Genomic DNA, 24600 nt, shown 5'->3' on the forward strand with positions numbered 1-24600 from the left:
CGGTGCCTCGATTGGCAACCAAATCAGAAAACCGGTCACATTACACAGCTTAGACCGTGCAAAACCCCCCTCCGGGTTCCTCCCTTCACCTGAAAACCGTTGCTGGGCAAGATGAAACAAAGGAAAGCAAGCAGAGCAGGCAGTTGATGGCCTCCACCGTGACCCCCTCGCCACTTTCTGGCTTGCCGACCCGGAGGTCTTCATGTGTTTCGACATCCCGCGGTGGCCTGCAAGGAGCGGCGGCGGGGGGGGTGCAGCCTCGATCTTCCATGTTTTTTCTCCGGGAAACAGGCTGCAACCAATGCAGAGTTTTCAGGGTCACTTGTCAAAGCAATCCGTGCTCTGTCCGTCTGGATTTTATCTCAACCATGTATGTATGTGTCGTGTCGTGTGTGTACCTGTGATCTCTGGCTGTGCAGCAAGTAATTCTTGTAGTGGCTACATCAACAGCTTGGCAGCATAAGTAAATCCAGGGGCTCAAGCAAAACACCTCTGACAGGAACCATGCGGCGCCGGTCACAGACACGCAACCCGGGATCCGATGCCTTGAGTGTGGGATACATACTGAAGAATCACAGACTGATACAAGTTATACATACATACATTTATATCATAATAAAAAGAGGGTGAGATTGGGTAACAAAGAGAGTGCAGGGTAGATAGAACTACCTGTTGGCTGCTGCATGCATATCCTGACCTGAATGTGAGTAGAGTCACGCATGAACCATTGAAGCTTTATACATCCTGAGTTCATCACGACACGTTGGCTTCTTTCTCGGCGACGTATCCTGCTGACACGATCTGCAGAGCTGTGCCTCCGACAAGCCATGCTGTGAGCTCCGGTTGCTGCTCGAGGTGTTTGAGGGGGGATGTGCTTCCGTCCCTTGTCTCGGCACCGTACACGAATGGAAGCCGCAGGGTAAGAAAGCTCTCGGGTGGAAGGAGAACTCGGCATCCAAGGCTGAACGATCCTTGTTGATCACGGTCAGATACATTTGATGGCAGGCATGACCTCTGATGCCCAAAAGGAAAAACAAGGAATCCATTAGTAATAAATATGATAATGCACGAGGTATATTACTACAATTTACTTAATTTATTTGCTCAACATTAAAGTGTTGAGAGGATAACATATGTATTGTTGATTGATTGTACTCACCTCAAACTGCACGAGTGGGCAGCTAGCCAACAGGACAGGGAAATCAGGCGTCACCTGCGCCGGAAAGTAACATCAGTGGAATGACATAAAAGATCAGTTATATAGATACTGCAATGTTAAGCAGGGAGTGCTTAAAGATCAGTATTAGAAATAAAATTTTAACATCCATCAATCTATGTTCCCAATGTAAATCATATAAATGCTGATAAAAGAACTGTAGCTTGAAAAAATAAACTTACGATAAAAATCCGTTGAAGTTGTGACACAGCACCAGCAGCCTTTACATCTTGATGCCCCTTCCCGTCTGAGCTCTTGCAATGTGGGCAGTGCATATATATCGGCAGATTTCTGTTCAAAAGTGAATATGCTTCTCCACCATCATCAGCTGTAATGTATTGAAGAGAATGTTCTCCCTTTCTGACAGTATGTGCATCTGACAGAATATGAGCAGACCGCAAGGTCTCTCCGTCAACGCCGGGCTGAAGCAATTGCTGCCTGCTATTTCTCCCTGATGATTCCATTGGCCTATTGGATTTCCGGCCATTGTTCCCATTTCCAGTAGTTGCTGCCGACTTAGATGCATTTGGGGGCAACTTTTGTGAACTGTGCTTACTTTCTGCTTCATTGTTTTGATAAGATCTTTCATAATCAATCTCCTTGAGATACTTCTCTGACAGTAAGAAACGGTGACCGTACGAGCACTCATGCTCAAATCCCACATATACTACAAACTGTTGTACGGTTTGAGCAGCTTCTTTAGTCTCATTTCCAACAGTAACTGGCACCATGTTGCTCCCGATCTGTAGAAAGGGCTTCCCATCAGCAGTTTCACTACTCATATTTTTGCTCACCTTCTCAGATTCATTTTCAGCTACAGGTCCTTGACTGAGAGCTGCATTGGTTCGGCCATTAGTCTGTTCCGCTACGCTCACTTGCCGTTCATCTTTTCGGCTAGCAGGCTTTGGTGGTCTCTTCAGCTGGAGAGCAGGAAACTCAGAATCTTTAGTTGTGCTGCCAGCAACAACTTCAGCAAAAGGCTTTTTCATAGTAAAATTTGGATGACCTTTACCAAAACTAATAGCTGAGTTGTTCGTTGATTGCACTTCAGGTTGTTTTCTGGGATTTTCAAGCTTCGCAGATCTAATTTCTGGTGCGACTTGGTTTGTAATGGGCTTTACTTCTCTGGAAACAGCAGGTGGAATCTGGGGGTTCATATTAGATGTCATGGAGGAAGATTTAGTGGCAGCATGGGTGCCATTTTTTCCTTGTCCTTTGCCAAGAGATATTGTCCACTTCAAAAGATACTTGTCCTTTGAGCAAAAACCAGCTTGGAGCAACCCTTTCGTTGGTTTGTAATACCTTGCTCCTCCAAGGCGCACCAAACGCCAAGAGGATGCCGGAAATGAACTAGCATCAACCCCCCTCGGTAGCACAAGGGTGGGTAGTAGGTCTTCACAATTGGAGAAGCAGTTAAATGATACATTGGCTGTCTCAAAGTCAAAAGGATCATCTCTAAGGCGACGTGACCGTCCACAGGCACATGCATGGAGGAAGACGTAACCACTAGAATGCTGTTCGACAGCATCTGATGAAGATAATTTACCATGACGCTGGTGCTTGCATGGCCTGCCAGTAAGGCTGACAGCATCGCATTGCTGCCTTCCAGCTTCCCAGATTGTCTTGCAGTCATCTTCTAGCTTCTTGGAGAATACCTTGACAGCCGGTCCTTTGACTGTTGAGTGAAAGGATCGCAATGCTTTCTGTAGCTGCATTTCATGCACGCTAGTTGGGTAAAAGTCAGGCAAGTCTTTCAAGTACACCTCCTTAGCAACTGGAAGCACCTTTTGGCACCACGATGAGCAAAATTTCATGTTAAGCCCCTTGTTGCTTTCCAAGCAAGATAAAGCAGTTTCAATAGCACTAGATTTCTCATTCTTCAAACTAGAACTTGTATGAGTAGATGATCCCCTCATACTTTCGGAATTATCGATCCCATCTTTTGCACTAATCAGTTCAGAAAGAATAGATGTACTAACAGAGAACCATTTATCAAAACTAGGAAGATCAGGAACACTAACTGGCTTCCCAGATGATGCGGACGCAGCTGCTGCAGCTGCTGCCGCAGCCACCATACCAACACCAGCAACAGAGCCAGCAGGCGCATTGCCTGAATACCCGCCTTTCCCTCTCAGTCCGTCGGACTGCCGAAATATAAAATCCTTGATCAACTGAACATCTTCGTGGTTTGCACATTGGCAGTTATTTTCTAATGAAGCGACATCCAACGATGACTTGGAGCTGAAAGAATCTTCAAACAGTCCTGCGATGATATCCAGTGGCTCCTGTTTCTTATTAATTGAGCGGTCCAACAGGGCAACAACTCTGGATGGATCAAGTGAGAACAAAGGAAGATGGCTCACGTTACCAGCACCCCTTGGACCATTATGCCCTGACGACTCCAGACCGGTTAGTGTCCGGCACCTCTTCAGCAAGAACCGGATCTGACCTTCCAGAGACAAATGCAGCTTCTTAGTGAAACTACCCTCAGATTTGCTGGGTGGTCGGGCGAGCATTACCACTGAGCCAGAACCTTTTGAAGTGCCAGAAGCCTGATTTGATGAAGATGTCTCCCCCATATCATCCACACTTGTTGCAACACTTGGACCATCAATGATATCATCCTCAAAGACAAAGAGGACAACAGGGATGCATTGGCCTGGCAACACAGAAGCATGCGAACCGGTTCCTGACATCAACGAGATGGCTGAGGGTTGGCGTCCCGAGTGACCTCCACGGCGTGCCGGAGGGGAGATCGATGAAGCCCTGCGGGTAGGCCGAGTCGGGGTGCCAGAAGGGGTGGCTTTGGATGGTGTCCCCGGTGTGCCAGAAGGGGCAGCTTTGGATGGTGTTCCCGGTGCTACTAGTGATCTCACAAATGGTGCAAAAGCATGCTTCGAAGATTGCAGCAGCCTAAAATTCTTCAAGATCTGCGTGTCGAACCGGAAGCCTTCTTGGAGAAATACTATTACATGGCATACCTAGAATTTCCCAAAAAAAATAAAAAACACATATCAGAATCAACCTTCAAATAAGTGAATATTAAACTTCGGTTAGTCACCTCTGTTTCCAAAGCTATTTTTCGTTACACTGGTGAATGAAACAAACAGAATAATAATAAGGGAATTATCACACTGAAGTCTATTATCTTTATGATCAGCACTAAATCTCAGGTGCCATTACATGTAAGCAAGAAAAACTGTTGGAAGTGTAGCTCTAAGATGCCAGCTCTACATAGACCAAAGTAAGTCCCTAGCTATGATTACCAAAGCTACTAGTAATTGTGACTCTGCCATGTGTGGACCACAGGAATTTCCATGAGCTTAGCCTACATCTGTGAACATATCAGCTCCCCCATACTCAAGTCAAGATGATGCAGTGTGATGCCAGGGAAATATCGCTAACCCTTCCCACCTTAGCACCAAATTTCCAAAACCAGGTAGTAGAATTTTGCAAATCAACACCCACTTCATGTTCAAGTGCAAATGAGGATGAGAAAACAGTGCTATTTGCAACTAATCACTTGAACTTGTAGCAGTCATCATAAGAATTGTAACACCCAGTCTAAAAGACTATGTACTCAACTACCCACAATGGCCAGATGTGAAAGCAGCAAGCATAAGAAATAATATATACAGTCTGAACTCTGAATACAGCATATCAAAATTATGCCCCCATTTTCTTCTCAAGTTTCGCTATTTGCATCAGTAGCTAGCAAGCAACCATGAGAAATTATTGCGAGAGCGAGTCTGATGTGATGAGACAGCATCGCACAATAGTTTCCATCCATGGCTGAATCAGGCAGGCACAAAATCTGAGGGCTTCAGAGTTAAGAGTAGCAGCATCTGCTGAGCTTAATAATAATCCATCCATGGCTGAATCACAGTGAGGGGCAGCACTCACCGAGAACATGAAGAGCATCTCCGGGAGGCCGCCGGTGCTCCCGCCGCCCGGCTCCCGCGGCGGGGGCGGGGGCGGGGGCGGGGAGGCGAGGTGGAGGAAGACCATCCTCCTGTCCGCGTCGCGGTGGTACCTGACGCCCCCGGCGAGGGTCCTGGCCGAGCCGCCGGGGGAGAACACGGGGGCGTCGAGGATCCGGTCCGCGAGTCGCGCGGCGGCGCCCCCCGCGACGCCCACGAAGCCGACGACGACCACGCCGCCGTCGTGCGGCGGCGAGGCGGCGACCGCGGCCGGGGAGGGGGCGGAGGCGGGGGGAGGCGCGCGGGAGAGGACCCGCACGGCGGAGGAGGGGGACGCCTGAGGCGGCGACGGCGACGGCGGCGGCCGCGGCTCCATCGCCGGCGGCGGTCGCGACGCGCGAGGAAGCCCAAGTAGTTCCCGGGGAGTCGTTCGCTTTGGTGTTTGGTCGCTCTTCGGGTCTGCGACATAAATAAATAAAAACTTTCATTTACTTCAGCCAAAAAAAACTAAATCTATGTGAGTTAAAAGAAATCCATGTGATGTTAGAAATATTAATACTAGTAATAAAATCCATGTGCTAATCCAAAATCGAGGCATGAATGTGCTACCTCTGCAAGTTGTGTTCTTCTTCAGATTTGATGTTCTAGGGTTACTTGATGGAGCCGCGGCGAGATCGGCGCATCGATCGATCGTGCTTGGCATAAGCTCAATTGAGGTGTAGTGTTGCATGCGGCGGTGTCGGCGTGGCACCGGACGTGTCCAGGAGGTGTCTCGGGTGAAAAATAGGCATCGGAGAATGAAAGAAAAAGGTGGAGTGGAATTTTTCCTAGTATTTTCTTTTTAGTGGGGTTCTATTTGCCTTGGCTTCGACAGAAGATACTACCATAAGCATGCGCGATTGTTTAGAGCTAATTTAAATAGCATTTATTATCTATATTCTTTCGAAAGGGAATTCATTTCCCCTCCTTCGAGTTTGGGTGGTAACCCTTCCAAGCGCATCGCCATTTTCATCTTTTTTTTTCCTGAGTCCATCGCCATTTCCATCTATTCTCCCACCACTAACATGGGTGCCCCAAATTGGCGTCGTATATGGGCCTTGTCTCGCATAGGATGCTCCAGCCCAACTATGGGCGCATATAACAGCACTACATCTTCCCTTCATCTCTCTTTTTTCGAGTTGATCTTCTCTTCAGCTCTACACGCACCAGCAAGAGCTATGTCTCGCCTATTGAGAGACCGAGTACGTTGGGAACCTTCCGTCCAGATTTTGGAAGGTTTGACATTTTTTTTTGTTTTCTTTTCCATGTTCCTTTTGTACATGTTTAATCAGGGTTTTCTTTTTTATTTTCACTTTTTCCTTTTTCCATCTTTCTTTCTTTTTCTACTTTCAATTACAGAACAACTTTTTAAATACATGTTGGACATTTTTCGCATACACGCTGTGTATTTTTCAAATACATGTCAAATATTTATATGAATAGATGTTGAACATTTTTCAGTGCAGATAAAAAAATTCATATACATGTTGAACTTTTTAATACATATCAACCATTTGTTAAATACATAATGAACTTTTTTTAAAACTCACATTGAACTTTTTTCATAAAATTCATGAACATTATTTTAAACTTGCGAAAATTTCTTAATCGTTTATGAACATTTTCTAATGGCACAAACAATTTTTATATGTTATTAACATTTTTTTAAAAAGGGCTACAGTATGCTCTGTGTCCGCAGCGACACCGATGCCTACTCCTTGCCCGGACCAGCAGGCACTTGTCGCCGCTAGAGACGACATGTTCTTCTCCATGCCCCTCTATCCACCAGGAGCAGGAGAGCCTCTGGTCCCAGACTGGCAATGAGCTTCTCCCAATTTGGCTCGTCCTCGTCGCTGTTGTTGCCACTATCGTTAGACCCGTCGTCGTCAGTGGAGCAAAGGTCAAATACTGGTCTTCCCCAACTTGTAGAGTTTGAACTGTCGGCGCTCCTCATCTACACACTCGGGATACATGCGGTGGAGCTACGCCATGTACTCCTTGTCAACGTACTCCGCCTCGAGGCGCTCGCGGGCCTCCGGGTTCTCCCGCAACTCGTGTGAGGAGGCCACCCGGGGGTTGATGGGGCCCAAATCCAGCACGGGGGCTCCAAAGGGAAAGTTGAGTTGTGCCCCCATAGTTGCGCCGTCGTGTCATGGAGGCGCACCAAGGATGTCATACGCCTGTGATGTCAGCACTGTAGACTGGTAGGAGCCGATTCAGATGCCGCGATGGTTTCGCGGTCCATGATCTCAGCCACCCATGTCCCCCACGACCACTGCCGCATGCCAAGGTACCTCCTCCGCGACGCCGGCAGCGGTGTCAAGTCAGGGAACCAAGAGGAGGACGCGTCACCGTGGGAGGAACCACTTCGACCTCAGGCTCGGGATGGCTGTGCGTGACAACATGGATCAACCCTTCTTATCGGCAGGGGGACCTGCATCGCTGGATCCGGCCATGTGGGCGAAGGGGAGGCGCCAAAGTGGATGCGGGGGTGTGACGGTGGGGATGTGGGGTGCTTAGGTGACAGGGAATGGATGAGGTCGAGCGGTGGATGGCGGGAATTTTTACATCAACAGCGGGCGACTGAGTATATTTGAGAGTCGGGCCGGCCAGGGAGTAAATTTTTTTACTCCTCTAACGCGTATAGCAGATTGATTATGTGTGGTTTAGAGCAGCAAAACCGGAATTTTACGCCTCTAATACCTTGGTCAGGGATGCTCTTACATGATAACTCATGTTCATAATATTAGTATGGAATTGCATGTTTTTTTTGCTCATGGCTCCAAGTTACCAAGTACTTGTCTGTGGATAACTTAACTGAATGGTAAAGAGAATAGCCATACCCTTCATCTTGTGTCTATTCGTTTATATTTTCAGGTGTATTATTTTTCTTTTTGTGATTTTTTCGGGTGTACTCCACCATAGTCTCAACAAAATGTATGCTTCTACAACTTGTTGCTCCCTCGGTCCCTCTTGCACTCGATCACATTGACTCATAACATATGTATAAAAAAATTATGTATCCATCACACTAGCAAAATAGAAAGAGAACAATATTTCCATTCATGCTAATCGTCTTATTCTCAAATATATTATTTCTGGCACTCGTGGATTTAAAATAACTCAAGGCCATTTTTGAAGTTAGAACTATTAGAAGTCTGATTGTTTGAATGATGAAAACACGATAGAAAGATGTATCTAAATGAAACAGTGATAATGGTTCTGTTTGGCATAGGTCGATGCGGACTTCGTGGAGGCTGTTGCGGTGTGTGCCTCGCCGATGGGGGTTTGCGGTGAAGTCGGAGTCGCTGGCTCGCGGAGGAGTGATGACGATGACACCTGTAGTCCGCCTCGATGGTGCTCCTCTCTCGGCAGCTTGTGTGGATAGCCAGGTTGTACCCCCTCATGGGTTGTAGCGGTTTTCGCCCGGTTTTCCGTAATTAACCGGGTAATTCTCTTCTTCTTTATTAAAGTTTTTGCCTCCGTTTCGAAGGAAAAAAAACAGTTAATGGTTGTGACCTTTTATTATCTGTTGGGGTCTGGATTGTGCCGAAGCTGTCATACATGTAATTACACACATCATGATATGAATGCATCTCACAAAAAAAATGTCACACACACCACTACTGGGTAAAGTCATGACGCCAATCACAAAATAATCATGTGCATGCAGGAAATGAATCAACTCATTTAACTCTACGATTTGTTCATCATGGGTCGTCATCGTTGAGGAGAGACCTGGCTGAACACTTGCTTCTGTATCCTGGTGCTATTCCCTTGCTTTGCATTTTCATCTGCAAGGAGAACGTCATCTATCCAGGAGACAATGCTGTAGGCCAAACTTTCGAGCACCCTTGAGTAGCTTTCAAGTATTGCCTGTCCAATGTCCTGTGGTGTGGGCCAGAGGGGAAAATGAAGATTCAAAAAGGTTAGCTATATATATGATGTATAACGTCTCTCTTTTTTTGTCAAAGAGATCTTTTCTGGTGTCTTGAAGAGATGCATTTTCTAAAGCAGTTTCTGATAATTCTGTGTGCACGACATTTGGGAGAGATCTTCATAGTATAGATATGCAGACACTAACTAGTTTAACAGTGAATAGTTCTGTTGATATGAGAATTATGAATCCTTAATTACCTTGTTGTAGTGAATCTTGCTTGTGTCGAGGGTGGTCTGTGAGAGGCCTGGAAACCTTTGTTTCAGGCACAGCAGCAGGCTCCTGGCCCTGCTTGCCAGGATCAAGTTCTTGTCGCCGTCGGCATTGAGCTCGGTGACATTCTCCCATTTGGTCACCACGTGGGTGATGCTGGCCTTCCTTCTCCACACGTACATGGCAGCCTCGACACGGTCGGCGACCTCGAGCGCCTCGTGCTCGGAGCTCAAGTTGAGGAAGTCGAGGAGGTGGTCCGGCGAGAACTGGTCCCCCGAGGACATGTACCGGTATATGGCGTCGCCTGTCCCGACTTTCCCGGTCTGTTGTTTGAGCAACATAAATTCATGATCTATCAGAGAGGGGGAAACTGATTTTGTTTTGACAAACTAGCTACATGGAGACTCTATTTTTGAAAAGGAGGATACACCCCCGGCCTCTGCATCTGGTTGATGCATGCGGATGCTTGATCTCTATGGATCAGATTCCTCAACTGTCCATACCTTGGGAAGCGTGTCTATGAATGAGGATGGGATTTGCATTTCGGAGAGGATGGCGTTGTTGATCTCCATGGCCATCTTGTGGATCTGGCTGGCCTGGTCCCTCTTGTGCTGCAGCTCACGGTGGAGAGAGTCGGAGAGGCCGGATTCCGGCACGCATGGCTCGGGCAACCACCACTTGTCCTCGTTGCGCTTGAACGACGACGGCTTCTTGGTTTCGCTCAAGGACTGCTTCCTCTGGTCCGCGTACCAGAACTCCGCCTTGTCAAAGCTGTCCAATATGCCCTGCAAGCAAGTGCATCAGAGTCAGTCATGAATGTGTTCTGCTACGAGAGTTGATATGAACAAAGTGTCTGAATGGGAGGAGGCTTTACAAGGAGCATGGTTTCTAGCTTCTCGAGCGCGGGGAGGTTCATCAGGATGTCCGATCGCGGCGAGGTTGCCATCACCTGCGCACACAAATATGTTTGTTAGTAATTAAGCAGAAAGCTTGAACTTAATAATTATCAGGAAGGATGCATGTGTGATGGATGTTGGCATGGGTTACATCGTGTGTGCTCCCGTCGGGCCTGGCCTGGACCGTCGGTGCGAACTCGACGATGTACTCGCAGATGGAGAGGAGGCAGTCCATCTCCCGGTTCCACATCGATCTCTTCTCGGGAGGCAGTGACTGCAACCTGTGGCAGGTCCCGAACACAGTGGCTGCATGCATGGATGCGACAGGAGTTCAGGGCCAAGTTCGTTCATTCAACAGGGAGAAAGAAGTTGTTTCATCTGCAATTAGTTCCAAGATAGCTAGCACTAGGTACGTAGGTATGCACGTACCGTATAGGTTGGTGATGGCGTTGGAGATGGCGACGGCGGTGCAGACGCCCTTGCCGCCGCCGGACATGTCCTCCCCGAGGAGCAGCTTGGTGTACTTCTCCTTCATCAGCTCCATCTCTGAGCAGCACAACACCCATCAGCCAGGCCAGGATGCATGAGCTAATAAGAGAAAAAACAGATTCCGGCGATCCATGCATGCATACCTTCGTCTTCCACGGACCTCTCGTCGACGGCCTGCTGCAGCTTCTTCATGCTGAGCTTGCTCATCGCCTGCGAGAGGCGCGACGGCGCCGCGGTCACCTTGAAGGACGCCGTGCGGCTCATGGAACCGCCGCGCCGTCGCGGCGAGGAGTGCTCCTGCTCGTGCTCGTGCTCGCCGGCGCCTCTCTCGGGGGAGAAGGAGGCGACGCGGAAGAGCGGGCGCGCGTAGTCGCGGTCGTAGCTGTACTGGCTGTGGAAGCCCGGGAAGGCCGAGCTGTCGCCCATTGCCGCCGCTGCCGCTGCGTGTAGGTTTGAGGCTTGGCAACTGCAAGAAGGCGGCGTAGGCTGGGCCGCTGGTTCAAACTTGTAAGCCAAGTCAGATAGATCCTCCCCACAGCTGGGCCAGCTACGTGCTCCTCATGAAGAATGAAGAAGAATTGGTACGGCATACTCATTTTTTTTTCGGTTGGTGGTGTGCATGATCATGGCAGGCACCAAGTGTGTATGGCCGCCAGTTGAAAAATGGAAAATAATTATGTATGTGACGGCTACGAAATGGTGGCCACGTACGTAGGATCGGTGTGTCTTAATTAGTATGTGTACACCGGATGCCAAGGAGTGGAGAAGCAGACGCAGACGCAGGACGCAGACATAGAATTTGAGAGGGGAGAAGGTGGGAGGCGACTAATTGATCAAGTTGACAGCAGAAGCAGACGCAGGACGTGAGAGATCCGAGAGAAAGCTCTTTGATGTGACTTGGGCCGCGTTGGGCTCGGGCCAGGGCCAGTCCGTCGGGCCGCTGGATGTCGTGGACACGCCCGCCATGGACGCCGTCGTCGACCTCTAGCGCGGCGCACGCCGACCGCCGTGGTCCAGCAGCGTGCCAGGTGGCCACGGCCGAGTCGGGAGAGCTCCGTCCATGTTGGGCAGAGAGACGAGGGGGCATCTAAGTCCTATGTCATTGATTTTATTTTATTTTTTAACACAAAATTACCCATTTTCTGGAGTCAAGGTGGCCTCTAAATTTGGGTGGAATTCCTGAAAAATAAAAGGCTGCTGCATTCACTAGAATAACTTGCAGTCCCTGATTCAAAACAGAGCGATAAAATACAATATTTAGGTGAATGCAACAACCATAGATAGAGCAGATAATGCGCAAGTCAATCAGTCTCTCAGCAATCAAGCAAAAAAGAAATCCGGATATCACAAAAATCTATGCATGTACGTATATGGCTACAAGCTAAAGAAAGCTCCACTCAATGACCACAAGAATCCACCTAGGAAGGAACCATGATCGACAGAACAAAAGTAACATCTCAACCGTCCATCGACTATCGCTGGCAGCAGCTCGAAAGCAAAGCTCCGACGACGCGCTCCACGTCCGCCTCCCTCCCCCGCTCAGTCTGTCGAGTTCTCGTGGAGCAACACGTACTCCCGGCTGCAAACCAAAGGAAGAAACGTTTGTTCACGCCCATATGTCAGAGCTCAGAAGGCCGGTTGTGTTGACAATAGGTTGCTCAAACAATAAGATCTAGGAAAGTAACAGCAGACTATTTTGACCATACCTACTATTGCCAAACTTGATGTTGTCCCTTTCGAAGAGTTCGTAGTAGCGGTGGGACTCGACACGATCCTCCTGCGGCATTACAGCATGTTTGAGAGACAGAGAGAGAAAACGGAAGGGTCATAAACCAAACCGAGGTTGAAATGATATCACGTGTGTGGAAAACACGTGTCTGGAAAACTTACATTGATGAATGTCCCATTGGTACTACCAAGATCCATCAGATAAGGCCTACCAAACCAGGCAGAAATATGTTAAGTCATCATTCACTAACATATGATGAAGCACTCAAGGACTAGGACCAGCATGCTGATCAATTACGACATACTGCTATGTACAACAATAGCTAAGTACCTCACTTGCTTTGACATCATGCCATCTGGTTGCTCCTTCTCTACAAGTCTGATGAATAATAGGCAAAAGATCATTTGATCAGAGTGTGATTTCTCAACATACGCAGACAAGAGTGTTAGGCACTTACTTAGGCTTACCTATATTGAAGAACCGCATGTTGCTTGCTGCAGGAGGGATGGTCGGTGGGGATGTCTGCAATTCTCCTTTCCCTTCCAAAAAGGTAGTGGCTCATGCGATGAACATACAGCGGTTCTGTTCAATCAGGTAGCATCATCAGAAACATTCAAGCAACTCAAGTATCATGTCATCAAGAAGAGCGTGCCAGTTCTTCAGCAGTTCAGCACCCTCCATCCTTGCTAAGGAAATCCTCTGTAAAGACTAAGGAGCTAAACATCCATTTGGAATTCCACATTAAATTGCTAACTAATGTCTTTATGAACCTGCTTGTTGCCATTGACTTCAGTGCATTCACTATAATTGAAAACAAATCTAGCGAGTCATTTATAGAGCATCAGCGCGTAAGTGGTATTATTAAGGAAGTCATTCACAATCCATATCATTATCCTGATATTTACTAAGTCCAAATTGAGAATACTGCAACATAACCATGCCACATAACATAGTGTGCGGGTGCCCATGGCCATGGGTGTATGTGGGGACTTGCAAATCGTCTCGTTCAGCCAACATATTTGCCCGGTATCCCGCATAGTCTGCAGCAGTGATTCTTCTCCGTTCTACAGAAAACTCAAACCTCAGCACATACGTGAACACAATGATTTTTCTCTACACACACCTGATGCTGTAAAGTATAAACTGATCAGCTGATCATGTGTGTCACTTATTAATTCATGTTCAGACGCAGCAGGGACATTGATCATAAAAAGCATTGATATCGATTCATTGCTACATGAACCAAAGATTTTCTGAATTCTGAGATAGTTTTGCTAACTACGTGTTTCACACCCTGTTGATCGATTCACGTTTAATTATGTGTGTATCAAGTATGGACAGACACACCATGTACCTAGCAGGAACGAATAACTACTAGCAAGACTACATGGGCTTGTGCGGGTATGTCGATGCTGTGTAGTAGACAGTGCCGGTTGGCGGGCTACCACAAACGACCCAATAACACACACAGGATGGAGCAGACAGAAGCAGGCAACTTGCTATTAGTCCCACTTGCACCCTGAATCGACACATCCTTTATATTTCACAAATCAGTGTCTGTATCTGATTGGTATAGCGTATAGTTACCTCGTGGGACCTATTTAATCCCCAGACAAAGAAAATAATTATACTAATCCAAGACAAGCCTATATCATAGTGTACTTCTGGTTACTGCCGTTGTCCCCTATTAAATGTTTGTCTAAAACTGCCGAGATTAGGCTAGTTAACAAATGGAAATTTTATGAAGGCCTGTTTTGTCACGTTGAGTCACTTAACACTTGCTACTGAACCTACTTTTCTTCGCAATGCAGGGACGAAAATAGAGAATTGACTGCAAAACTAGATAACTAACCGTTGGCATGTGTGGAAAAAAAATCCTGTTTCTCAGATTTGCCTTGTAACAGCTATTAAATTGATGGATAGCATGATATGAAGCAAATAATAGCTTCGTATATGGAGAGTAATAAGTCAAGGATAAGTACCATTCAGTGCTTCACCACCCTTGAATACATAGAGTCTCCATCTAATATCTGATTTGCGAGCCTCTGGAGGTTCTGAATACAACAAGGTTATACCTGAAGAGGAAATAAACTGTCAGCTATGGAGATTGTACAGTAACAGTGCACACAAGGGAAAGCTTATTTATGTTAGCTTTTCTAATTGGTTGTACCACCATAATAGGAACTGTAAGTGTCTATGATCATTGATTATGCAAAAAATAAATATTCAAGATATACATGCTTGCGATCAGCACCTCCAACTTTGTTAGTCTCCTCGGCAAGCTTTCCAGACAGCTCAAATGATGGTTTTTGCTGCAAAATAAATACATTTGCTAAAATAAGAATGTGTAGTAAATGAAAAGACGAAGCCAAAAAATGTTGTTACAAAAAGTATTACCGGAAAATAACAATCATCTCATATATTAACATTCTTCAAATAATTGAATCGACATTAACGCAATATCCATCATGGTGTGTAGACTACCTTTTCTTTCACCTCCAAAGCTTCTGCAGCAGTATTCATCATTGCCAATGAATCAGCATCACCACTCCTGACCAAAACAGTGTTTGGCGGTTAATAATCGTAGACAAAAAAAATGCATAGCGGCAAGAACATTGGTTAAGGCAAAATAGCATGCTTCAAACACATAAGAACTAACAAGAAACTCTGGTTATATAGCACCCTCGAGTAAAACATAAATGATTCAGAAATATGGCATAAACTTAGCAGCCCAGCAGAAAAGAGGCAACCCAACGAACTTAACCAATAACAAAGAAAAAACGGCGCATGATTGCTTTGCTTTCACAGTATAGAAAGTCACAAGCAATTAAGGCGATCCCAACTGAGATGCTTTCCAAAAGAATGATAATGACCCAGAAACAACAGAAAATTAATTGCCCCAACTATGAGTATGTTTTTCACTTGAGGGGAAGATGCTTGACAAACAAACGTGTTTATAAAATTGGGAAGATCCTTCTTTTGCCATGAAAAGGCCCCAATTTGTATCTGTCAACATAAAGGGCATAAATCTTCATGCGACTCAACAACAAGTTAGAGTTTTTTTTATCTGGCACTGGTGGCGACCAAATAGCAATCAGCTACAATGCAGTATCTGCCACCACAAAAGGGAGTAAATCTGAATTGCCACTCAACATCATATCAGAGTATTGTGTTTGACACTGGTGGCGAACAAATAGCAACCAAATACTCCCTCCGTTCGGAATTACTTGTCTTGGAAATGGATGTATATAGAACTAAAATACGTCTAGATACATCTATTTCTGCGACAAGTAATTCCGAACGGAGGGAGTATAATGCAGACAGAAAATAACGTCCATGCTCCCAGCCAGCTGGAGCACGCATCTCGAACACAAGAGTTCGGAAAGCAAAACTTTTCGAAAGCCATCACAAAACATCCTAACTTCTGCATACTCTACATAGCAGAGGTATCAAGATCATTTCATGCCTCCATTACAGATCAGAGATCACTGTTGTCAGACTGCCAACGGCAACTAAAGACCGAACACTATTTCCTGTGACAACAAAGGATTATGCCCTTTGCCCTTAGCTGATACAAATTTGGGCAATATTGTATCTGGACAGTGGTGAATACAAAAGAAAAATGTGTGTTCATTTTGAGCATGAAGTATGTTCAACATCTAGCTGGTCTCACTAAAACATTGCTCAGGTAGAGGACCAGCTTAATATAGATCAAAATTAATCATTACAATGATATATAATTTCCCTTAATATATGTGCTTATATCAACAAACAGAAAACTGTAATAAACAAACCTTCTTTTGAGAATATAAAAAAGTCCATAAGTCAAGAGTTTTGAACACTCACCGGGATGCTACATCCACTCTAGAGCTTGTATCCTGAAACAAATCAAAAGCAACTTTCAGACTGAAGTCTACACGCCACAATATAATAGCAAACATGAAAGTACCATACTAGTTTAAAATTGAGATGGTATATGACTAATAGTTATATCCTATAGAATCTGCAGACAGGAGGGTTCAAATGGGTCATGGTTAGTGTATGGTATGTATAATGAAGTGTGAGCTACTGGCTACACAAGTTGCACAGCAGCCAATTGATATTCGAAGGTATCAAATGATTTTCTGACATCCTGTTCATATTGGTAGACCTTATCACATATTGGGTAGCAACAACATAAATGCACAAAAGAAGACAGGTAGCCAAGTAACATATGGAATTATGAAGAGATATGAGGAAAAGGGTTGGGTATCACCACACACCTCACGATGTGCTGCACTTCTGGATGCCCTTGGTGATGTGTGAGATTCATGCCTGCCCCTATGTCTATGCTCTTCTGGAGACCCTGATCGGCCACGCCTAGATGATCGTCCTGATCCACCATTGCTCTCATCCCGGTCTGCCATTCTATCTCCCACGGAATCCCTTCTGGGACTTTGGTCTGTCCTTTGCTCCCTGGAACCACCTTTTCGGTCCGGGTCTGACCTTTTCCCTTTTGAATCATGTCTGTCGTCGTCCCGGCCTGATCGTGCCTCTCTCGAAGCACCTGACCTATCATCCCTGTCAGTTCTTCTATCTCTTGAGTGACCCCTTCCATCATCATCATCGTCCAGTCTTCTACCTGTGAAGGCACTCCTATCATCTTTTGGCTCCACCTTCCTATCCCTTGACGCATCCCTCCCCTCATCACGCTCCCTGTGCTTCCGTGTGCCCCGGTCTTCACTACTGGGAGGTCTCCGACGGTCGCCCTCAGTTACATCTGCCCCTTCCCGCTCAGCCTGAGCTCTCCTTAGTCGCTTGGAACGTGGTGAGAGCGACTGAGACTCCCGTTTCCCAGCAGGTGACGGCGACCGTGCGTGTTTCGGCGACCTCACCCGTTCCTTCACCTTCTCTCTCTGTGGCGACCTCTCCCTGTGTGAAAGGCTAGCCTTGACAGGGGACCGCCTCCTAGGCGAGCCACTCCTCTCAGCATTTGAGCTCTCCCTCCGAGCTGACGAGCTGTGCTTGCGTGGAGGCGACACACGCTCCCTGGCCGGAGAACGGGACCTTGTGTGCCCCGGCCTCCTAGGCGAGCCAGTCCTCTCAGGCCGTGACCTCTCCCTCCGAGCTGGCGGGCTCTGCTTGCGTGGAGGCGATACGCGCTCCCTCGCTGGAGAACGAGACCTCGTGTGCCCTGGCCTCCGGGAGGATTGATCCCTCCGGTCCACAGTAGAAGCCATTCCTCACCTGAAAGTATCACAAAATCAATTCAGAAGGAGAAATAAGGGGCAAACCGTGAGGGTTCATGAATCGCAGCAGTGGGAGACCCAGGGATGACCAAGGGTGGGGTGCTAACTTATGACATGCTAAAAAAAGGATATCTCACATAAAAAAATGCCTTACAAAAGCATACTGAAGCGGATAAATGCCTTTTGCAAAATATGTTTCCATCACAAAGCAGAAACCCTATCAAGTTCAACATTAATACAATTAAAATTAGATGCTCGGCGATGGACTCGGACTACTGACAGTGCTGCAAGCACAGAATTGCCTTCCCCAATGTGTGTGTCGATGGGCATAAGAAATCAGTGTTTGGTTCAGTTTCGACCACCATCCAGCTACACATAATTACAAAAGAGAACATAAGAAAATTCAGCAGCACAGCAGCAATCTAGTTGAGTAGAGAGCGCAAATGAACATACTACATGAGTTTCAATCATCAGACGACACACCAAATAAGAAAAACAGGACACATGGTTCAGTTCAGTTGGTATGCATCTAGCCACAGAAATCCACTGCAGAATATCAGAAGGCGCGGCAGTGCTATTACCGTTTCCTGGCTTGATTGCTGCGGTTTTTGCTGATTTCGCTAGCTCCGGATTGGATTAACCTGCGACAGGTGAGAACCGGTTAGGATTCGGGACCCTGCTGGCCGTGCCGTTCTAGGGTTCAGAGCGGAGAGGGAGAAGGCCAGCGAGAGGAGCCACGGCGGAGAGGAGGCGGCGCCACGGGTGGACGGAATGAGGCGGGAGGGGCCGCCATGGGACGAGGGATGGGGACGGAGGGGGGCGCTGGTGGGAGGGAGGGAGGAGGCGCCATGGGAGAGGAGCACGAGGGGGCGCGGGAGCGGAGGTGCGGGGAGGATACGGGGTGGAGCGAGGGTCCGGACACGGACAGAAGCTCACCTGGGCCGCCGTCGCCGCCGGGGTTCCGCCGCCGCCGCCGCCGCGCGCTCGTCGTGCAGCTGGACTCGGTGAAGATGAAACGGGGGGAGAGAGAGGGAGGGAAGGGCCTAGAAGCGGATTCGGCCCGGGAGCTCGATGTTTTGTTTGGGCCGGGCAGGCTACGCCGACCTTTCCTCTCCTCTCCTGTCTAAAAAAAAAACAAGGAATTTGTATTCTAGAGAGAAAAAACAAGGAATTTGCGCACCATTCTGAAAAAAAGGAATTTGTGCACCATCTCTTCCAAAAAAAAAGTGAGTCATCCGATCTTCGTGGTCCACAGATAGCCCCTTTGACCCCACAGATAAGCCATATTTTATTCACAGATGACAACATGTTGTTCTTCGAGGCTAATGGTGTGGGAGTACCAGAGGTGCACCAGGTGTTGGATGCTTAGTGGACTGCATGGCTACAACCTATAGGGTAACGGATAAATTTTGACAAGTCATCAATCTACTTCAGTAAAAGGTTTCAAAATATTAGAACGGAGATAGAAAGGCTCGCTGCAAGTTCCGAATGAGACGTCGAATGAAGAATATCTTGGGACACCATCTGATGTGGGGTCATCGAAGAATGGGGAATTTAAATATTTAAAAGACCGCCTTTGGAGCAGGATCTAGTGACGGATTGAGTGAACCATGTCAATGGCTGGTAAAGAAGTTTTGGTCAAGGGCGTAGCCCAAGCTCTGCCAGTTTACTCTATGTCTTGCTTCAAACTCCCAAGGGGTCTATGTGAAAACTAAACATGGTAATCAGAAAATTTTGATGGGGAAGTAGAGATGGTCAGCGAAAACCACACTGGGTATCATGGAAAGACATGACACAACTCCAAGGCATGGGAGGCCTATGGTTTAAAACTCTTTAGTTTCTGAAATTGCTACAATTGCCCCTTCTTACTATTGCTTCAAGGCAGCAACATTTTGAATAACCATTGTTCGCCATGTCCAATTTCAAATGTGTGGCAATAATAATTTAGTAACGGCCGACATTACAAATCAAAACACATGTGCACAGAGCGGGCACAATCTGTGGGAAAACAACATCATGAACTACAATTACTCGTTGAATCAGCAACGAATCAACAAGAAAACAATGAAAGAGAAGTCTAACCCTGGTTTTAATGGAAATGTGAGGAAAGGGACCGGGGGAAGGGCACGTCGAGATCTTTGCGAAGGGCTGATGTTGGGGGAGGAGGACGACATGGAAAAAAGATGATGATGTGGAAAGAAGAACATGGATGCTCCCACCCCGATGGCATTGTGGAGCAGATCGGTGGCCGGTGTTGCTCCCCTGCTCGGTGGCTCGCGAGATACTCCGAGAGGTAGTTTAGTTCAAAGGACATCGGAAGTTCCAGTCCCGCTACTCGCTGGATGATTTAGGCCGGCGAAGGTGGTAGTGGGGAGGGGAAGAGAGCGGAGCGGGGCGATGATGAAGTGGAACCAAGGGCTTGGGTAGACGGGGGTAGGCGTAATTGCCCGTAAAACCAATGGTGCGATTTGTTTACCCGGGTTCTGATTACGTGGTGTCGTTACTCTCTTTTTCTGAAATGTGTCATTACTCTTTTCGCGGGGAAAATAAAAGGGCTAAACATGCTCAGTGCTTAAAATCGAAGGATACCGCGTTGCCTAATTCTCGACGATGAAAGAAATGATTGAATTAAAACAAGGGTTAGCTATTTTGATTTTCATAGTTGTGATATTTCAATGAAATATACTCCTTCCGTTCGGAATCGCAAAAATGGATGTATCTGAAACTAAAACACGTCTAGATACATCCATTTCTGTGACAAGTAATTCCGAACGGATGAAGTATATCATATACTATTTGAGAATCGTTTTGGGTGAAATAGTATCATGAACCATGAACACCAGACCTGGCCAAACGGGCCGGCCCGGCACGGCACGGCCCAGCCCGTGCTAATCGTGCCTGGCCCGGCACGGCCCGCCGTGGCACGTTTAATAGCCGGGCCGGGCCGTGCCGGCCCACGGGCGTGGCTCTCTGGCCCAGGCACGGCCTGATTATTAAACGGGCCGGCCCGTGGCACGTTTAGCACGCTGTCCCATCTGATTTTTAGCCTGTTGGGCTGTATTTTAGGCCTATTGGGCTGTAATTTAGGTCATATATATAAAAAAATTCTAAAAAAAAATTAAGCGGGCCGTGCCGTGCCGGCCCGCGTGCCCAGCCTCCAGGCCCAGGCATGGCCCATGGCGTGCCGTGTGCCGGGCCTAGCCCGTTTAGCTCGGGCCGTGCCGTGCCTGGGCCGTGCCGTTCCTGCGTGCTACCGGGCCGGCCCAGTTAGCACGGCCCGTTTGGCCAGCTATAATGAACACGCTCGTTTTCTCACAGCAGAAGACGAACAACACTTCCTGGGCCGCGGGCCCCCGAGCGGCGGCGAACGAACGAACAAAGCCGACGCGCACGCGCCGCTGACTCCTCCCCCAACACCCCACCCACCTTCTCCGTCTTCTTCCTCCTCAGACCAACGGAGCCGACCCGATCCGGTCAAAATCCAGACGACTCACTGCTTCCTCCGCCCTCCCTCCCTCCCGCCCCGATCCCCCGCCATGGTGAGTCCCGCCGCGGCGGCCGCCGATCCGCGCGCGAATCCTCCGGCGCCGGTTCCGCTCCGATCTGACTGACTGATTTGATCTCATCTGCTGCTGATGCCAGGTGTGCGTGGCGTGCCTGATCCCGCTCTTCCTCATCCCCTTCGTCAACGCGCTCCCCTACCTCTTCGACCTCCTCCTCGTAAGCCCTCCGCCCCCCTCCCCTTCCTCGCTCCGCCTGCCTGCCTGCGCCGGTTGGTGCCGGTGTCGAATCTGGTGCCGTCGATTCATCTGGTTTCTCCTCGGTTCTCGGATTCGTGGTGCCAGCAGCAGCAGCGCGCGTAGGTGGTCAGTCGGGCCGTCCTGAATTGGCCACCGGTTGCGAGATTTCGTTGGTGATGCTACCTAGCTCTGTTGGTTGTGAGATGAATGAATTTTATCATGCGTCTAACTAACATAGCTAGCAGCACCAAAGCTATCACATGAATAAACTCAAATTAAATGGGACGCTGTTTCAAAAAGCAAAGTGGCCATGAGGATTATCGCGCTTGCAAACGGTGGCAGGGTTCATCAAATTGCTGAGATTGTGAGATGCCTAGTGTTCGTCGAGGACTCGAGGGTTGTGAGGATCAAATAGTGTCTGCGTCGCTCTAGATGCATCAGTTTGATTTCTACTCATGTTTTGATTGTTCCTCTGCCAAGTGATGTGCGCCTTTACATCCAAGGATGATTGTTTGACGATGTATTATTGCCTGAAAAAATTGGCATGTTGCTGTTGCTCTTGATGATAGTGGAATCCGTTCTCATGTTGAGATCGTCTGAAGAAAAGTATATGTGTTTCTGTTACTCTTAAGTGAGTATGCTTACAACTGTGTGCTCCCTGTTTTATGAACACTGACCCATGGTCTGAATGCGCATCGCAGAGCAAGGTTTATCGCATGCTTGGATGGGAATACAGGAGGCCCGAGAGAGTCCCAGCTGCCTGCCCGTTCAAGCCTGCAGCAAACAAGACTGAAGTAAGCCTCACTGCTGATGTTACTCCTTTCTGCCCTTATGCTTGTGTAAAATATAGATTCCTGCTTACCGTTTGGTCGTCCAGATTATGCATTCTTTCCTAGTTTATCCTTGCTGTACATGATATATGAAAGATTCAGGTGGGGAAACTCCCCCCTTGAAAATTCAAAAAAAAAAGTACAGCCAAATACATTTGTTTCACTCAGCATCGTACCAAAAGTCTGACAGATACTGTAGCAGCTAAACTGCACCCATCCTTTGCTTCCCTTAGCTACATGATAATCTCACAACGGTCTATGGAGAATAAATGGTCCAGCTGTTAGCTTGTTTAGGCTTAACTTTGATTTTGGATTTTGGCTTATATAAGCCAAAAGAAAACCTAATTATGTGGAAGCCAGAAGCACATAAATAGGTGCTTTGTTCTGGCTTATAAGCCGAAATCCAAAAGCCAGAGTTGAGCCTAACCAAGCACTCCATTAAGCTTATTGATTTTCAGTAGCAGTTACCTTTGAGCTTAGCCTGTTAAGTGCTTTTAAATTTACAGTGCACTCTTTCTTTGTAGGGTGTGGCGGGTGAATCAAAACCAGTAGCAAATCCTCATGTTGCAAGTGCAAATCCTCTGGTGGAACCCCAGAGTGCTACCACAGAAATGAAGAAAGATGATTAGAACATGTAACGCTCGCCCGATTTGACTTATGTGAACAACTCTCACTATTTGTATTTGTGACTGCGTCGTAACCGAGAAATAATTAATGTAAGATTGTATATTTGGGCAAGGAGAGGGCAGGCCTGGCGCAGTGGTGAAGTCCTCCCCACTTGTGCCAAGAGGTCCTGGGTTCGAACCAGCCTCTCTGCATTGCACTTTGCAGGGGTAAGACTAGGTTCCTATAATCCCTCCCCAGACCCCACCTTGTGTGGGAGCTTCTATGCACTGGGTCTGTCCTTTTTTGTATATTTGGGCAAGGGATTGCTAAAATATTCCGCTTTCAGCATAGGTTATGCATATGCATGTGTTGTGATATTACTCAAATGCGTGTCCAATCTCTTACCACCATTGGTAACAAAGAAGTGATCCAAGTCAAAGATCACTTGACATACTCGAGTATGTCGGGTCCATGTAAGCCCCATCCTGTCTCTTCTCTTCCTCTAGGTTTCGTGTGTTGTGTTGCTCTGCCTGCTGGGGCGGTGGACATGGTGAATATCTCGAATTTAGCTAGTGTGTCCCTCCTTGGTGGTTGCAGTTTGTTTGCAAGTTTTTGGATTTCTACAGCCAGGACATGTAATCTGGTTGACCAAATATTTCTGTTTCCATTGGGATTTGGTTGCCTGAATTGTCATATATCCCTGGTAGTTCTGTTTTGAACAGGCAGTGTAGTACGGGTAATTGCCACCCATGCCCCTGCCTGAATCATGCGACAAACGGGCGACAAGGGTGTCATTTTATTTTTCTGATGTTTGCAAGATTCATATTGTTTTGTCGAGGAGTATGACATGATGGATTGCACTCTCCCTAAGCCGACGGGATGGGGCGTAGCACGACAATAAAGCTTTACTGTTCCCTGGGATTGGCTTTGGGCCTTTCCTACGCAGCTTAGGTGGAAGGCAAAGAAGGCCCCCTTCCAGGGGGGAGGGCGAGCCATCAGTGAGATACCACTCTAGAAGAGCTCGGATTCTAACCTTGTGTCGGACCCACGGGCTAAGGGACAGTCTCAGGTAGACAGTTTATATGGGGTGTAGGCCTCCGGAAAAATGACATCTTACTCCTTGTAGCAATGTTAGAGACTTGGAGTTAGAGATGTTATGTTGTTTGCATCAGCCCCGCCTCTAGAGTGAGGGATATATACATATAAATGGATGAATTGAGGTCAAATAAAATAAATTGGATGAACGTCAGTTTGTTGGTTGCTTTTCTGTTGAGTAATAATGTGAGCATCTTCTTTACAAACAACAACAATGGTTTGATGTCTTACATCACCAGTCTACCAATCCAATTCAAATTGGCTTGTTGGTGTTATTGTTAAGTTGCTGCGTATGCTTGCAAATGTTAATTGCCTGTATCAAGAACGCTGCCCCATGGTTTGAATGCCCATTCTAGAGCAAGGTTTCTGTTGTATGTTTTGATGTAAAATACAGGAGTCATGAAACAGTTCAGCCTGCTTGCCCGCTCATTCCTTCAGCAAACAAGGCAAAAGTAAGCCTCTGTGCTGAAGTTACTCTCATCTTCCCTTATGCTCGATCTAGGTTCATGATTATCTTTGGCCTCTAGATTATGCAATCTTCGATAGTGTATCAGATTTCTTCTTATCATTGGTCTGTGCTGATGTTACTCTTTCCGGACAATGGGGCAAGCCGTTTTTTAGTTTCATTGCATGGTCCAAACATAGAGGTCACACATATGTTG

General features: G+C 47.3%; 4 protein-coding genes across 6 annotated transcripts; 1 reads left to right on the plus strand and 3 right to left on the minus strand.

The window, feature by feature from the left end:
- Window positions 1–6: 6 nt before the first annotated feature.
- LOC119325043 lies at window positions 7–5522 on the minus strand. Of its 2 annotated transcripts, none has more exons than XM_037598797.1 (6): window positions 5120–5522; window positions 1399–4197; window positions 1160–1213; window positions 670–1014; window positions 399–564; window positions 7–292 (listed from the first exon to the last, which is right to left on the minus strand). In XM_037598797.1, the coding sequence occupies exons 1-4, from the start codon at window positions 5510–5512 to the stop codon at window positions 754–756; spliced, it is 3507 nt and encodes a 1168-aa protein (XP_037454694.1). In that variant the 5' UTR covers window positions 5513–5522; the 3' UTR covers window positions 7–292; window positions 399–564; window positions 670–753. The 2 variants fall into 2 exon arrangements, with proteins under 2 accessions (XP_037454694.1, XP_037454695.1); XM_037598798.1 differs by having other exon boundaries at window positions 399–579.
- A 2871-nt stretch (window positions 5523–8393) lies between these two features.
- LOC119324615 (rop guanine nucleotide exchange factor 3-like) lies at window positions 8394–11155 on the minus strand. Its single transcript, XM_037598389.1, has 7 exons — window positions 10854–11155; window positions 10651–10767; window positions 10373–10527; window positions 10200–10274; window positions 9829–10110; window positions 9313–9648; window positions 8394–9063 (listed from the first exon to the last, which is right to left on the minus strand). The coding sequence occupies exons 1-7, from the start codon at window positions 11134–11136 to the stop codon at window positions 8896–8898; spliced, it is 1416 nt and encodes a 471-aa protein (XP_037454286.1). The 5' UTR covers window positions 11137–11155; the 3' UTR covers window positions 8394–8895.
- An 845-nt stretch (window positions 11156–12000) lies between these two features.
- On the minus strand, window positions 12001–18711 carry LOC119325048 (FHA domain-containing protein DDL-like). Of its 2 annotated transcripts, XM_037598802.1 has the most exons (12): window positions 18604–18711; window positions 18249–18308; window positions 16702–17665; window positions 16286–16317; window positions 14924–14990; window positions 14694–14751; window positions 14422–14514; window positions 12907–13021; window positions 12770–12817; window positions 12601–12646; window positions 12417–12487; window positions 12001–12289 (listed from the first exon to the last, which is right to left on the minus strand). In XM_037598802.1, the coding sequence occupies exons 3-12, from the start codon at window positions 17656–17658 to the stop codon at window positions 12250–12252; spliced, it is 1527 nt and encodes a 508-aa protein (XP_037454699.1). In that variant the 5' UTR covers window positions 17659–17665; window positions 18249–18308; window positions 18604–18711; the 3' UTR covers window positions 12001–12249. The 2 variants fall into 2 exon arrangements, with proteins under 2 accessions (XP_037454699.1, XP_037454700.1); XM_037598803.1 differs by lacking the exon at window positions 18249–18308 and having other exon boundaries at window positions 18604–18698.
- Window positions 18712–20996: 2285 nt separating this feature from the next.
- On the plus strand, window positions 20997–23198 carry LOC119325049. The gene is made up of 4 exons (XM_037598804.1): window positions 20997–21206; window positions 21310–21387; window positions 22109–22201; window positions 22762–23198. The coding sequence occupies exons 1-4, from the start codon at window positions 21204–21206 to the stop codon at window positions 22864–22866; spliced, it is 279 nt and encodes a 92-aa protein (XP_037454701.1). The 5' UTR covers window positions 20997–21203; the 3' UTR covers window positions 22867–23198.
- Window positions 23199–24600: the final 1402 nt, after the last annotated feature.

The sequence above is a fragment of the Triticum dicoccoides genome, chromosome 6B, assembly GCF_002162155.2.
Source record: "Triticum dicoccoides isolate Atlit2015 ecotype Zavitan chromosome 6B, WEW_v2.0, whole genome shotgun sequence".
Classification (NCBI taxonomy): domain Eukaryota; kingdom Viridiplantae; phylum Streptophyta; class Magnoliopsida; order Poales; family Poaceae; genus Triticum; species Triticum dicoccoides.

Excerpts from the sequence above, each read along its gene's own strand:
- LOC119324615 (XM_037598389.1), bottom strand. The coding sequence starts at position 11,136 with ATGGGCGACAGCTCGGCCTTCCCGGGCTTCCACAGCCAGTACAGCTAC. Across the intron at positions 10,275-10,372 it reads CCGACGGGAGCACACACGAT|GTGATGGCAACCTCGCCGCG; the intron begins GTAACCCATGCC and ends TTGTGTGCGCAG. Across the intron at positions 9,064-9,312 it reads GCAAGATTCACTACAACAAG|GACATTGGACAGGCAATACT; the intron begins GTAATTAAGGAT and ends CCCACACCACAG.
- LOC119325048 (XM_037598802.1), bottom strand. The coding sequence starts at position 17,658 with ATGGCTTCTACTGTGGACCGGAGGGATCAATCCTCCCGGAGGCCAGGG. Across the intron at positions 16,318-16,701 it reads GAAGTGCAGCACATCGTGAG|GATACAAGCTCTAGAGTGGA; the intron begins GTGTGTGGTGAT and ends GATTTGTTTCAG. Across the intron at positions 14,991-16,285 it reads AGAGTGGATGTAGCATCCCG|GAGTGGTGATGCTGATTCAT; the intron begins GTGAGTGTTCAA and ends TGTTTTGGTCAG.
- LOC119325049 (XM_037598804.1), top strand. Across the intron at positions 21,388-22,108 it reads ACCTCTTCGACCTCCTCCTC|AGCAAGGTTTATCGCATGCT; the intron begins GTAAGCCCTCCG and ends TGCGCATCGCAG. Across the intron at positions 22,202-22,761 it reads CTGCAGCAAACAAGACTGAA|GGTGTGGCGGGTGAATCAAA; the intron begins GTAAGCCTCACT and ends CTTTCTTTGTAG.
- LOC119325043 (XM_037598797.1), bottom strand. The coding sequence starts at position 5,512 with ATGGAGCCGCGGCCGCCGCCGTCGCCGTCGCCGCCTCAGGCGTCCCCC. Across the intron at positions 4,198-5,119 it reads AGATGCTCTTCATGTTCTCG|GTATGCCATGTAATAGTATT; the intron begins GTGAGTGCTGCC and ends GGGAAATTCTAG. Across the intron at positions 1,214-1,398 it reads AACTTCAACGGATTTTTATC|GTGACGCCTGATTTCCCTGT; the intron begins GTAAGTTTATTT and ends TTTCCGGCGCAG.